The sequence below is a fragment of the Parasteatoda tepidariorum genome, chromosome 4 (assembly GCF_043381705.1).
Source record: "Parasteatoda tepidariorum isolate YZ-2023 chromosome 4, CAS_Ptep_4.0, whole genome shotgun sequence".
NCBI classification, from domain to species: Eukaryota; Metazoa; Arthropoda; class Arachnida; order Araneae; family Theridiidae; genus Parasteatoda; species Parasteatoda tepidariorum.
The window spans coordinates 7,493,074-7,509,333 of record NC_092207.1 but is presented as its reverse complement, the minus strand read 5'-3'; the positions used below and the strand labels follow the sequence as shown (position 1 = coordinate 7,509,333).

The window sequence follows — 16,260 nt, the reverse complement described above, 5'->3', positions numbered from 1 at the left end:
AATAAGCAAAATTTCAAATTTGGAAATAAAAATTAAAAAAAAAAACTAGAAACTGAGTAGGTGCCAATATTTTTACTGGCTACCGAAAATGTTTGCTGGCTACCGATATTTCTTCAAATTCTTGGAAACCTAGTCAATACTATTGTTATGCCAAAAAAAAGAAAGAAAGAAAATACTTGTACATAGAGAGGGCACATATTTTGTGTTTTATAACGTTTTTTTTAAAAATTATTTTTGATTAATTTGTTGATTAAAATTTTACTGTACGTTTACCCATGTTTATAAATATTAAGCTTCATCAGCGATTTTGAGACTTGCTTCATTGCTGATATGAATTAATAAGATAAGTTTCCATGGGTTAAATGAGACTTGTCCCTGATTGCATGGGTTAGATAAGATGCACGTGAAAAGTAGCTTAATGAGCAGACACAATGAGTTTAGTTCAAACAAAGAATTTTTAAAAATGCGTGGGAATGAATACATTTTGAGAGCAGCCAAAAATATAGTTTGTCTGAAGTAAGAACTCCCCTAGCCATTAGTGTGGACGGTAACGAGACATAACTATTTCAAGCAGGGGTTTAGGACAGGTCTGGGCTCGAGTCGGCGAGAGAAAGGGTGTCTTTTTCTTCGGTCTAGCCCTAGAGTGAAGAGAACCTACCCTTTCTGAAATTCTTGTTTCCATAGCAGCAGATAGCATCAGACTTTGTGGCGGGGGGAGTTCTTACCACAGACAAACTATACTTTGCTCTGTCCTACATGTGAATAACACATCCAAATGATAATTAGAGTTGAAAGTTGAGTTTGCTTCTTAATAAATGATGCTCAGTCGTTTTGGTTCCTGATTGCAGATTATTTGTTGAAAGAGACCTTTAAGATATTTTCAGATAAAGTGACCAATGGAGATAATCAGATAAAGTACACTGGTATTAGAAATTAAGAAAATTTGCATACTTGGCTGATTATCTCTCAGATTTTAATGAAATTTGACACGTACATCCATTGATACAGTACAAAACAAATAACAGTTCAACAATTGTAATACACAGGCATGATCGTGCGTAGCACTCGTCGGAAGGTATGAAACGGCAGTTGCAGAATAAACAAATAAAAAATGGGTTAATAGGAGGTATGGTACCCTCTCACAGATATACAGGTCTTGCAGCCTGATTTCATACTTGAAATAAGGCAGTTTATCATTTCCTATGGCAATTGTCCGGTGGTAATTTCATACCTTCCTACTCCAACGATTGTTACGCATAATCATGCGTGTGTATTACAATTGTTGAATGGTTATTTGCTTTGTACTGTATCAATGTATGTACATATCATATTTCATTAAAATCTGTCCACTAATTCTAGAGATAATCGACCTCTTAATTTTCTACGCCAGTGTACTTTAAAGCTGTAAGCACTGATTATGATGAAAAAGTAAAAAACTGGATTGTCAATCACTCAGATAGTTTATTGCGATAAAACTATTGCGATTAAAGAACCATTATTGACTTTACTATGCAAAAAATTAATTAATAATAATTAACTTAAAATCTCATTCCAAATAGTATTAATTTAGCTTGCACAGTTTAAATACATGCAATTACGCATGTGATTTGTTTGTCTATTCCCTAGTAAGTTTGATTTTTTTTTTCGCCCAATGCACTCCATCTATTTAAAAAAAAATTCCCCCAAAAATTTTGCATCATTTTAAATTATTGAAAATTGGGAACTGAAGGGACAGAAAATTCATTTTAAGTAAAATGTCAGTTTCTATCTACGATTTAAACGTAGCATAATTTTACTTTCATTTTTAAATGTAGTAAACAGAATTTGCATGTATAATAAGTTACATACATAACTGTTAAAATAATATTTGATGAATAAGGATTTTCATTTCATTTTCCTAGACATTTGAAAAGTTTTAGACTCATTTTAACAGGATCATTTCATCACAGTAAGAGAAATACTATTTAAATTATAAAATTACGAGAGGAATTTATTGTGAAAATAGTAAATTTTGTTGAAGACTACGTTGAATACCAAAAGTGGTAAAAAAAAATTTATATTAAAACCTAGATTCGTTTCAATATCACAATGGTACACCTTTATCAATAGGATAAATTGCCCTGACCATCTCTATCATTTATTCTACTGTTGAAGGTATACTATTGTGGCACCAAACCACGTATGCGTTTTAATTATAATTTTTTTTTTAACTATTTGTGGATCTAACTATTGTCTTTAAAAAATTTACTCATCATCAAATTATAAAATGAGTTCAATGCTTGGATGGTTAAATTCTATTTAATTATTTTAAATTTAAGCTTCATTTTTCCTCTTACATTCTACTTCATTTTTTTTAACAAGAGCAACAGTTATATTCTTTGAATTAAACAATTGAATTATAATTTCTGTGCTCAGTATTTAAAACCATATTTTAATTTTAAAAATAGAAATGTTAGGAAAACAAAAGAATTGACTCACAGTTCGGGAATTCCTGGAATCAGTTAGGAAGGGCAACAGGTGTCGGCCGATACTAGGGCTGCTCATCAAAACTCAGAAAAAGATTCACCTGCTTTCAAGAGTCGAAGAGCGCGCCCCCTTTTAAGCGCCGGGGCCGCCCCCTTATTCGGCCGCCCTACTCTGACGTCAAAACACTAGTTAGCCATTAGGGAAGCAACTTCTGTTTTCAGGGGGGGAGAGGGGAGAAGACATGAATAGTGAGCTTTCTGGTGACGTCTTTATAATAAAACGAATAGACATTGAATGGGGGGTTAGAGGGGTGGGGGTGTGAAGAAACATTTCCATTTTCTTGTTTCCCAAAAGATGGCTACGGAATTTCATTACATTTCAAGGAATGTTCTTCTTTCTGTGGCATCAAACAGGATGAATGTTTTTTTTCTTCCAAATATCACTTTTTCATTCTTGGATAACTGCGGAATAATACAGGATATGCGTTAATTACTTCTTTGAATTTTTTTTTTAATTGAGAAAAATGTGCTTTGTTAATATTCAAAAGTAGATAATTAAAAATGCATTCAATGCTTCAAAAAAATTTTTTTCCCTCGAGGTTGTTTTGAATTTTATCTGTGACAGTGAATTTAGATATAGGATTACTTATAAGAATATAAAGATTGAATACTACTTTTAGAATAGTATAGAGATTTTAAATTACTACTTATACTAGTATAGAGAACTGAAACTACTATTTTTAATAATATAGAAATCTATACAATAAATAACAGTTAAGAAGAGAAAGACTCTTATAAGCATCACGTGACATAGATTTACTGAGAACTGCAATTATGGTTAAGTTATTTGCCATAATTTTTAGGGTGTATATTTTAGAGTTTCTTTGCTCGTCAAACGCACAAAGTTAAAAAAGCCTCAAAAACAGTGTCGGAAAAAAAGTATCGAAGCTTAGTACTAAATAAATATTAAAATTAACTTATTAAATGCTATCGAAACAAAGCATCAATATGGTATCTGTGATGTATTATTAAATTTCAAGTAGTATTATTCAAAGTAGTGTTATTAAATTTCAATCTATGTTTTAACTTATTTGTATAGACTGGAGGGCTCTGACCACCAATCTCTTAATTACTTTACAATTCTAGCTTGCTTTAATTCCTCTTTGGAAACTAATGTATTTTATCCCAGCTTTGCATCATAGTCCAGTAGTTAAAGCAAAAAGAAGAAAAAAGATATGTTTCATTGGGAGAATTAATACTAAGATATTTCTAAGCAAAAAGCTTTGTTATATGTTGTTATAGCCTGGTCGGTTGGTCGCTGGGCCCATGTCGGAGAGTTCGTGGGTTCGAACCCCGCCGGCCGAAGATTCCCCAGTGTAGTAGATGGTGACTGATGCACGTTAAATCTGTAAACGGGTGTGACAGAAGTCGAATTCTTGGCATTAGATGGCGCCACTGGAAAACAAGAACAATCGCACCCCTCTGCGTTTACAGGCATACGAGAGAGAGAGAGATGTTATTATAAATGATACCAGAAAACTCCCTAACTCTCTTTTTATGTTTCTCCCTTTTCTGAGGGTGATTTGAGGAAGAATTCAATTTCTTCTTGACAGTCAAGTGAGGCATTGTTTCCAATGTAATTTTTTTCACACTGAATTTAATGAGGCTGATAGTTCAAAAGTTATAAGTACAAAAAGTGCAAATTTGTACTATTGTCTATTTATGCATCTGATATTGCTATCTAAACAAGTGATACGTTGTCTCCTATTGATATTTTTACGTTGAGTAGAATAAGACTATGCACGAGTTAATCTAAACAATAGTTGCAGGCGTTGTTATGTATAAAAAATACCACTTGGGACATGATTTTGTACACTTTTTACTTTGCTGTCTATATGAACATGTCAGGTACATTTCCCCATAAAAAAAAAATTTGTACTGAATTGTATGAGATAAATTTTGACTTGATGGGATTTTTATTTTTGAAGCTGAAAATGTTTTTTTCATAATAAGTGCTATTCAAAAATAGAACTTATTATCGAAAAAGAAAGCCATTTCAACTTTTGAAGTATTAGTTGCTTTGATTCGTGTTTGAACTCATACGATTATGTAAGAGACAATAATCAACGACTAACTTATCTATTTGGCAATGTAAGATGTGCAAATGAGTATAAACTTTTTGTGCGTATATAACCTAACGATTTATCTTACCGATTCTACTATATGGGAAAATACACCTTCAGATAGAAGTAACTACAGAGTAATAGCAATAAGTACTTTTTATACAACTATGTGTTCGACTGACTTCTCCCTTTCGAGAAATTTAATTTTTCCCTTTCTGCAAAGGAGTTTTCAGGTATCATTTATTATAACATAACAAGAATTTCAATGGGAAAAAAAATCTTTGATATCAATTTTTATGAAAAGATGTTGTTGTTAATTTACGTCGCACTAGAGCTGCACAATGGGCTATTGGCGACGGTCTGAGAAACATCCCGGAGGATGATCCGAAGACATGCCATTACAATTTTGATCCTCTGCGGAGGGGATGGCACCCCCGCTTCGATAGCCCGACGACCTGCGTGCGAAGTCTAGCACTTTAAGGTAGCACAGTTTAACGAGGACCAATACCGCACACCCTCGGTCCCCACGCAGACTGATCCAAGTGGTCACCCACTCGCACACTGACCGCAGCCAGTGATGCTTGACTTCGGTGATCTGCTGGGAACCGTGTCTTAACGATCAGTCCACTACGGGACTTTTACATATATGCTTCGAATTTTTTATTTTAAAGAGAGTACCACCATTAATGGTCCATTAATATTATATTCTTTTCATAAAGAATATAATATTAATGGACCGTTAATGGTCGTACTCTCTTTAAAATAAAAAAAAATTTGAAGCATATATTATACATCTTGCAAAACCAGTGGCGTAGTTTTTTAACTGTCCAAAGTACCGGACAACCCGAGAACAAATTGAAAGACAAATATTTAAGGACTATTTTTATTTTATATCCGTCGTTGAACTGTCGACCCAATCTCGAGTGTAGGACTACCAATGTTCCGTAACCTTTGCACTTTTGAACCCAATTCAGAAGACAAGGGAACTCCTGGATCAAGTATTGGGAGAAATTTGTCTCCACGGAGGAATTCTTTGTGGGACTAATCTGCATTTGTTCTATATGGGGAGGAAAACCACGAAAATTTCCTGACGACAAGGGGACTCCATGATCCGTCTACCACTGAAGATATTTAACATAAGCACTCTGGTCGGAGCGAGTTGGATGCAGGATTCGTATCGACAAGCCATCAGTTTGATTCGAATCTGGGTCACCTCTTGAGGGGGGGGGGCGAGTGCCCTGTCTCCTATTTTGAGAAACTTTTATCTATGAACTGATAGCCAACTTTACATTTAAATTTTATTTAGTTTTTAGTTGATTTTGGACTTTAATTGTAAATATTTTTTACCTCACCGTTAACATCATGATTATTTTAAATAATTAAAATTTCTTTTAACCTATGTTTAATGTTTAGTTTTAATTTTAACTTAAACTTTTGTTTTTAAGTATAATCAATAGTCTTACATATTTGAACCACTCAATGAAAAAAAAATTTTTAATAATTTTTATGAAAAGAAATTATTAAATTTGATAATTTTTATATTTACGTGTTTTTTCGGGCTGTTGCTCTTCGCTTTATTTATTTTTTTCCCCTTTCTGTTGAATTTTATCAAGGTTAAAAAAATACTTGTTAGAGATCTGTCACAAATTTCAGTATAGATATGTTGTGATTAATACACATAAAATTGTTATATCTATTATTATAATTGTATTATATGTATTATTACAAAAATGTATCAATTTTATAAATGACATTATGCTAGTAATTGATTCAACAAGAGTCAAGAAGGTTTGCTTTAATCTTAAAATTATCAGAACATTGTAGGTAGAAAAAGTTGGAGGAATAAAAAGGGTTACATAAAAATGTTAGACTATGCATCAGAAAACTGCTAAAATAATTGTAACATCAGTAATGTTAATATGAAACTTAATAGCAAAAAAAGCGAAATAAAATAATGGTAAATACGTAAAAAAGCATAGATATTGATGTATATTTACAAGATGTTCTGTCCTACTTAACCTTAATTTAAATATTTAGAATTCTTGTCAAAAGTGAAGTAAGAAACATGTATTGGAGTTACAAAAAAATTAAAATCACAAATTTCAAGCACTTATTATTCATGGAGAAGTTGCTTTCTCGAAAGCTTATTTTTAATACAATATTTTATATAAATCAAACTACATATTTGACTTCCGAATTAAGTTGAAATTTTAAGAATTTTGTCGGGCACATAACTGAAAAAAAAATAATAATTGAAAAAGTGTGTGATATTTCACAAAGATTACCATTATTGAGTATTTTAGAATCCTTAACAAAAATCCAAACAAATTGGGGGTCAAAAATGAAAATTTAAGCGAGGAATAAACAAAAACGCATTCTGAATCTGACAAATCACAGTAGACGTGCGCGAATATCATAAACATTAAGACTGGTCTGATTACGAGAGGAGATGCAGACAATCTTATTTTATAACCGTCGTTGAACAAACGACCCAATTTTAGGTTTACGACTACTAATGTTCAACTCCGCAGCCTTGTCATTTTGAACCCAATCCAGAAGACAAGGTAACTCCAGGATCAAGTATTGCGAGAAATTTGCTTTCGTGGAGGACTTTTTTGAAGGAACTAACCACCATTTGCCTTACATGGAGAGGAAAACCACTAAAACCCTCCACGGTTAGCCCGACGGCAAGTTGACTTTAACCTATGATCCGCAAACCACTGAGGAATGTCACCTCATTGGGAGGTAAAGGCTCAATGCAGACAATTATTAGAAACGCCATCAATCAAACCTGTTTAAGTTAGTTAGCGGAGCAAGAGCCAAAAAATGCTAAACCGCGCGAACCATTCACTTAACTAAATCTGGTTTAAATTTATGGGGAGTACGAAACGTTTTTCAGATAATCAATAAGATTTTGGTGTGGAGTGTGTAACAAAGTAAATAAGATAAATGAGGAAAGTCACAGTTTTCGATAATGTCTTCTTTCTCTACTGTGTTGCTCATTTTTCTATTACTTCATTTATGAGTGCTTTGTGAACTTCATCCTCAGGTTCTACAAATGACTATAAAACATGTATTATTGCAATTTCAGTCACGTTTCATGCTTCAAATTTATCTTTTGACATTTTCAGAATAAGCTGAGCTATGTCTCCGCCTAACATTTTATTAATGATGTCTCTTAATTTTTAAGTACAACACTAGGTCAAGATGTACTTTAAGGTTAACAGCTCACAACAACTGGAGCTGGTTCGTTCAGTAAAAGTTGTCTGTGGATTTAGTCTCGTATGGTCAATACGTAATCTGTTTACAAGAGGTTCAGTTTTTTTGGTGAGATTTAGGATTCCATAAGGGTCTATTTCTTGCAGTTGTCTTTCAAGTTTTGGTTGAACCTGTCTTAATCTTTATTACCATCTTCTTGTATTGTGATTTGGGCTATTTTGATAATTTTTTTGTTGCCTTTTCCTTGTTTTGATATAAGTTTGAGACCCCCAATGCGTCTATTTTTGTTTTGTTTCCATTCTTAATAAAGATATTAAAAATATAGATTAAGGGCAGTTTTTAAGGAATATCGTGCATAATGACTCTGATTTTAATTTAAAACTTATGTGAATGAAACTGTGAAAGAAAGAAATAATGTAAATGCTATTTAAGTGGATGCATTTCACTAAAGCTTATGTTTTTTTTCTCTTGCTGCTTGAATACGTGAATGTTGCAACAAAGTTTGCACTGTCTAACTCTGTTAGAAGGCCAAATGTTTGGTGCTCCTGATATCGATAGCCTGTCTTTGATCTTACTATACTTGAATTTTAAAGCGTCATTAAATATAAGAACCATACAGTTCACACAACACTTTCAAATGCATGAAGTTACACCCCCCGAAAATGAGGACTGCATTCGTTTAACCATAAAAGCCACTTTTTTATTCATTTGTTTTTACTACCTACACTTCGTACCTACACTCTAAAAACTGTACCTCTGATTTCAGAGGCACATTTGAATCATTTGTGCNGCTGGATACCGAGTCACGTCGGTATCCCAGGGAATGAGTTGGCTGATTCTGCAGCACGATCTGCAACTACTGAATTAACAATATCTGTACCATTCTCAGACATTAAACTACATGTTCGACAGCTCATCTCGTCCCTTTGGCAACAGCATTGGGACCTTCAAACTCAAAATAAACTTCATAACATCAAACCATATATAGACCCCTTACCTGTATTACGTTTACGTAATGCAGATGTAAAGCTTAATCGTCTCAGAATCGGCCACACTCGACTCACGCATCTTCATCTGTTGTTTGGAGAATCTCCTCCCAAATGCGACTCTTGCAATACTTTACTTACGGTTCATCACATTTTAACCATTTGTCCTTGTTTTAACCAACATCGTCTTACCTTTGTTAATAGCACTATGTTATGTATGAGGGATTTGTTAAATGAAATTCATCATCCTAACATTTTCGCATTTTTACTAGCTATTGGTATTTTATATTGTATATAACTGTTTTATCTGATTTTATTCATTCTTATTTCTTACCCATGTACCGTTTTACTTTTACGGTGTATTTTATAGAATTACGCTATTTATCGATTTTTATGAACTTTTAAAAATACGTGTCTTGAGATAAACAATTTTATTAGTTTCATTTATTTTATGACAATGAAATTATTGTAATTTACCATTAGATCTGACTGAACAAATAGCTTGGCACCTCCTTTGGATCTTGTGCCATAAAACTTCCACATTCAATCAATCAATCGAATTAAATTTGTGGGCTAATTTTGCATTTAAGTGCAAAATAAAAAAAATCTAGTTTTTACAGCGTATTTGTTTGACCACTTTTTGACCACAGATGAGCATCATTTATTTATTTTTTTACCATTTTTAATTTAGACATAATTTTATGAATTAGGTTTGGCGGGAACATAAAGTTCGCACTCGAAAACTTCTTGATGAAGAATAACCACCTAATTTTCTTATAAATTTGTTTTATTTATTTATTTATTTTTGCCCAATTTCATTTTAGCCATAATCTTAAAAATAAGGTTTGGAGCAACATGAAGTTAGCTCCAGAAAACGACGAAAATTAAAAATTCCAACTGCATTCGCTGGACTACTTCTTGAATACAAAAACCTTTTTTTTGGGGGGGGGTTGATTTTATTTCGGGCTTAATTTTTAGAATTAAATGGGGGGCATCGCGAAGTAAGTTCTCAAAAAAGAGGAAAATTAAAATGCTATTCTTAATACATTCGTTAGACCATTTTTTGTCCACAAAATAACCATCCTTTTTCGTTTTTCAACCAACTTTAATTTATCCATAATCCCCAAACCTTAGAGGCAGCGTGAATTTAGTCCCCGAGAATGACGAAAGCAGGAAATGCTAACTGCCTTCGCTTGACAATAGTTGACTTACTGTTTTATTTCCCCACAATTAATTAAGACAAAGTACAATGTATCTCACTTAAAGTCACGTTGATTTTGCGCCATATAGGGTTGAAACGATGATATGGATAAAGATATACTATCTCTAAATATATGAAAGCTTTGTCTGTATGTATGTTCGCTAATTACTCGAGAAGGGGTGCATCGTTTTAGATCGTGTTTTTTACCAACTATTTGCTGAGAGAGAGAGAGAGAGTTTGTTGTTTATTAGAGGAGTTTATCTTTTTTCCGGAGTTAAGTCAGGCACAGCATCAAAATTGCAGAATTTCGTTGATAAAAACCATTGTTATCGATTAAAACGTGAGGCTGTCAACAGACGAAACCACCGGGAAAAAAAGAAATATCCATAAAGCTCGTTAAACCCATTGTTTGAGTGCAGAAAAGCGTGCTAGTAACAGATATGCAGGATAACATAGGTTAACGAAAATTGAAGAAATATTATATTTCACAGTCAGTGGTAATGTTAAGCATAAAAATGCTTATTATTCTTCGTCCAAACGGCATTTCAATTTCAAGGTTTTTAAATCTATTAAATTCTAATACTGAACATTTTAATACCAACTATTAATAATAATTAATTCTTCAAATCGTTTTCGACCACGATTTTTAAATTCTCAATCTTTATATTATTGTCAACCTTCATCTATCAAAATCTGGGGGTGGAGTTATCGACAGTGCCAACCTTCATCTATCAAAACGTGCCTCGTGATTGAATCAAGTTAGCACGTCTAATATACCAGTGTATTGATGTTTAATTTTCGTAGTGGTAGTTACTCTACAATACTGCCCCACCAGAATTTTATCAAGGATATAAGAATTCGATGGATTAATAACACTAGTTGCTGTGCTTGTGAAAGACCGGGAGAGCTTAGTTGAGTGCTGAATGTTAGAGGTGTATTAACATCACGTCGTGGCGTTCGTTGTTGCATTTTATAGTCACAAGTAGCAAGTCAACTGTTCAATGTGGACTATCCATCGAAGTGGGCGTTACTACGTGTTCAAATCACGTCTGGAGGTCACCAATAAGGGGACGGATTTATCGACCATGCCAACCTTCATCTATCAAAAGGTACCTCGTGATGATGAGCGGATACCACCAGTCGCCGTATGTGAGAAAGATTGGGAAAGCTGTATTAAATTCAACGAGTTTTGAGCGTTTGTCGTGAGAGCTGTATTAAGTTCACGGTTGCGAGTGGTCTCTCCTGTGTTGCTAATAGCAGTCGAGCGCGTGCAGGATACAGTTGTGTGCAAATGGGACTGAGAAGATGCAACGCAAGGAGGTCAATGACGCAGTCACAGATAGTAAGTCAGCTTTTCATTGCGTACCATCCATCGAAGTAGGTGTGTTCTAGTCGAAATGGGTGTTACCTACGAGGTAGGCGTGTTCATATCACGTCCGCAGTTAACCAATGTGGACAGAGTATTTAGTTACTCATAAAACCATCTATCAAGAGGTACCTCAAGATTAAGGTAGGTAGGTAATTTATTTACATCGTACTAGAGCTGCACAATAGGCTATGGTGCGACGGTCAGGGAAACATCCCTAAGGATGATCCGAAGACACGCCATTGCAATTTTGATCCTCTGTAGAGGGGATAGCTCCCCTGCTTTGGTAGCCCGATGACCTGCGCGATGTCAAGCACTTTACGGTAGGGCAGTTTAACGAGGACCGATACCGCACACCCTCGGTCCCAACGTAGACTGATCACAGTAATGCTTGACTTCGGTGTTCTAATGGGAACTGCGTTTATGCGATCAGTCCATTGCGGGACACATCGAGCATATCTTATATGCTAGTGAGTAGTTTAATAATCTCAGTGGTATAGTTCATTCTCCAGGAGTTGGCACTTGGCTCCGCCTTCATCACGTGGTATCTGATACTATTACTCTATTTTTGGGAGAAGGATGTGAACAATCCTGAACAAGGTTGCGATTTGGCGATTGTATGACAAAAATATTTATTTCCAATCTTTATGTGCATTTTTTTCACATTAAATATTTCATAAATTTGATGATATTTCTCTCTTGTGAGTAAGTTGGCCTTTTTCAGACATTTTGCTACAATATATTTATTTAGTTTGAGTAACGGAAGGTATAACAGCATATGATAAAGTGAAGTAAGTGACTGAAAAAGAATTCGCTGTTTGCGTTTGGCGCTCATTAAGTAGGGGAGAGTGGGGTCAATTGTAACATTTTTTACTTAACTATTTTTAACTAACAAAAAATCCAATATATTATTAGTATTAATTGACAGATGAGTAAAGTAGACTATCCTCTACTAGAAGAAAAAATAAATACCTTATTTTAAATGTTATTATATTAGTTATTAACAATTTTTGACAGTCGTGCACTTGTTACAATTGTCCCCACTTACGGGGTCAATTGTAACAGTTCATAAATTCAACTAAAACATAGTTAATTATACATATTATCATAGTTGTGATATATTTTTTTATTGATCAAAATAGTAGTGATATTTTAGGAGTAAAAATAATAATGAGCAGAGACCTAAAGGGTTAAACTTTTAACTTTAAGGGGTTAAAAATTTTAATTTATGCTGTGAAAGGTGACAAATAAAATAATGCACATGCAACATAATATAAATGATATAGGAAACTATTGGTGGTTCTTAAAGAGTTAAGTAATGGTTTGTAAACATAAGATTATTTATTTTCAGCTGTTACAATCGTCCCTTTACTTATTGTTACAATTGTCCCCAAGACGCCATTTCAGCTTCATTTGTTAAAAACAATGCTAGTTAATTAGCAAAACTAATTTTTTTTTTATTGAAATGTTAATTAAGGTGTCCACTTACATATTCGGTTAATAATTTTTATTTGTTTAAACAAAATTACTTTGTTACAATATAATATTCTAATACCAAAAAAAGTACTTACGTAGCGTGAAAATATCTTTTGTGATGTAACTCTTTCAAAAGTACATAAAAATGGTTGCCAGCAGGGGTGTACATGTAGATTTATTAAATACACCTTGTGCGCCACCTAGGAACCAAATCTAGAACCCGACACTCGAAATTTTTGCTCTGTTACAATCGTATCCTGTTACAATTGACCCCACTTTCCCATATTGTTTCAATCTCAAGAGCGGAGGCGTTTCACCTCTTACTCCCGCGTTGAAACGAACTCCAACTCCTGGTGACCGAACTATAGTTACGTCACACCAACTACTACTAATAATAATTAATTATACATATATTTTTCATCACGATTTTTAAATTCTCAAGCTTTATATTATTATCCTTTAAATGAAAATATAAATTCAGTACTTATTGGTACCATAAAGCAAAGGCAGGTTCTGATCTACTCAGGTGCTTCGACTATGTGGTAATAGTAAACATAAGTGCTTCGACTATGACAAAGTCGAAAATATTATGCAGTGTTATTGAATACGATATATTGCAGTGAATGTTGATGAATTTTATTTGGGTAACAAAAATATTGACACACCAATGTAGAAATTAGAGTAGTTGGGAAAATAGGGCGACATATTTTTCACAATGCAACGCGATATTAAAATTTGCAAACATTAGTCATGGGTGTTAATGTTTGTGTGGGTAACAACTCCAAAAAGCAATCGACAACGCATGGTTCTTATAACCTGTAAGTCAAAAATGAGAGGTTGGGTACCAACAGTGGACAGATGCCCCAGCGTTCAAAATTATATATCTGAGAACTTACATTTTAGACTTAGATCCGTTAAATCTGAACTGATGGGGTTTCAATATTCAGGAAAGGAAAGTTTTTAATAGCAAAATTCTTTGGTCTAAGCTTAAAAATGGCAGATAAAACTGAATGACAAGCTAATGTCCCATTTAATAATTAATTAAACGTGTCAACTGAATGTAAAGACTTATTTTATATGTTTTAACGTTTTTGTTGGGCTGTCTTTTACTTCTCAAACAGTGCTATTAACACTAGATTGCCTAAGGAAGTCCTTTCGACTGCTTTTAATTTCAATTACAATGATGTATATCATAACATAATTTCTTAGAATTCTGTACAACATATAATTTTTCTATTGTTAATAATTACTAATAACTTGTTATATAACTGTAAATAATATAAAAAATTAATTGTAAACAAATTTCCTTACACATTATTTATTCTTTTTACAATCCAGTCATTTTGACTGCTTTTGAGCACTATAGGTATATACTAAATTTCAGTCAAATTTCATGTTAAGCTAAATTATTTTTTGCTTTAAAATGCATTAATTACTGTTTCAGTTCTGTGAAACAATAAACAATGATTAAATTTTGTACTCAAGGTGGTTTTGCGAGTGAGGATGAGAAAAACGCTTGAACTTTGATTATGTGAATAACTCAAAAACAGGAGCATCAGTTTCGATTTCTTGCTTCGTGTTTTTTTCTGCAGTTCGCAAATTTTTATGGAGTGGTTTGTAAACAATTATCGTTTTCCAGCGTCATTTAGTTCGGACGCAGTGTCGAAAATTCGAAATTCCATTGTTGAAAACCATTGTTACAGATAATACATCCCCTATTATCCTTTGATTAGATTTACGAATTAGTGGCTCAAAAATTCAAACTGCATTTGTTTGACCATGAAAGCTACCTTTTCATTTACTATCTTTACTTCATCCATAATTCCAGGAATTAAATTAAGGAATTAAAATTTTAGCCATGATCCTATAAATAAGGTTTGGGGCAGCAAGAAGTTAGAGCCCAAAAGCGACAAAAATTTAAAATTTCAACGGCATACGCTTGAGCCGTGGTGGCTCATGAAATAGAGCGTTCGTCTTCCAATGAGGTGAACCGGGTTCGAATCTCAGCGATGGATGGTCGATATGAATTTCGAACCCGGCTCACGCCGACCACTGTGTTCATGTAAAATATCCTCAGTGGTATCATGGTTTAGAGTCTCTTTGCCGTCAGTCTGACTTTTGAAGGTTTTCGTGGTTTTCCTCTCCATGTAACGCAAATGCGGGTGAGTTCCATCAAAAAGTCTTCCACAAAGGCAGATTTCTGCCAATACTTGATCCAGGAGTTCCTTGTCTTCTGTATGGGTTCGAAATTACATGGCTACTCAGTTCAACATTAGTAGTCGTAAACCCAAAAATTGGATCGGTTGTTGACGACGGTTACAAAAAAATAAAATATAAATTTTCATGGATTATTTTATTATAAATTGCCATTATTTTCTGAATCAATTTGCGATAACTTCCATCAATCTGCGTTGAATTGTTCACATTAAATATAGAAAAATGTGTTTTCATTGTTTCAACGTTATGCCGTCATGGAAAAAACATCGTTACAAAATGTTTAAAAAAGTAAATGAAGGCAAATCTTGAAAAAAAAGAAAATACCGAATAGCTCAGTTTAAAGGGTATATCACACGATGAAAAGTATTGGCTATGAAACCAGCAAGTCAACCGTAAAAACAATTGCCTAATCCTTAACTTTCTCCAAAAATTATTCGAAAATGCTTGTGTGATATGAAAATCGCAGTTGACCGAAATATCGGCAACTGTTTCTCTCCTGCTGAGAAAAAATTGCCTATAATGAAGAGCAATTCACACTTGGACCAATCAGATTGTTTACTGTTTATGACGTTTCATTTCGATGTGAGAAAGTTTACAAATCTAAATAATAATGGCGTCAACGAGGATGAAGAGAATAAAAGGACATTTTTCATTGTTGAAAAAGAACAGTTTTGCAGCGTAAAAACATTTATTTTTAAATTCCAGCAATAAAATATTTCATATGAAGAGATGGAGTACTCAATGCAGTTGATGTGCCATAAGAACAACCAGCACAGGGCCAGCAATAAGCATTCGCCACCTCTCCAAATGTGATAAAATCGTAAATTTAGCCAATAAAATAGTGCTTGGGCGAATGATTTTTCCACTGGAAATAAATTAAAATGACGTCAAAATGAATTTTTCTAGACAAATCTGTATTTTTTGTTCGATTACAGTAATTTTCGAGAGATGCGCTGCATATTAGAATTGGCTCCAAATAATATACCAGAGACAAACTACCGTAAAATAGTTTTCTATAGGAAAAAATCATAAAAAATTGTTCAGATTTGCATTTGGAGAAGATTTTCGAAAATTGGCGAATACTTTTAAAGTTTGGCTAATTTACTGGCTAATAATTTGAAATTCTTACCGTGGGCCCTGCCTGCACATCATTTTAGTGGCGGTAAGTGTGGTAAACTATTTTCTAGTTAAGTGTTTTTTTAAGAAT

General features: G+C 33.6%; 1 protein-coding gene across 1 annotated transcript in view; it reads right to left on the bottom strand.

The window, feature by feature from the left end:
• LOC107451807 (myomodulin neuropeptides) overlaps nucleotides 1-2,636 on the bottom strand; it is a 131,290-nt gene extending 128,654 nt beyond the window's left edge. Inside the window, exon 1 of the mRNA XM_021147952.3 lies at nucleotides 2,479-2,636. Coding sequence (XP_021003611.1) covers nucleotides 2,479-2,544 — 66 coding nt within the window. The 5' untranslated portion in view covers nucleotides 2,545-2,636. The remainder of the gene's footprint in view (nucleotides 1-2,478) is intronic.
• Nucleotides 2,637-16,260: the final 13,624 nt, after the last annotated feature.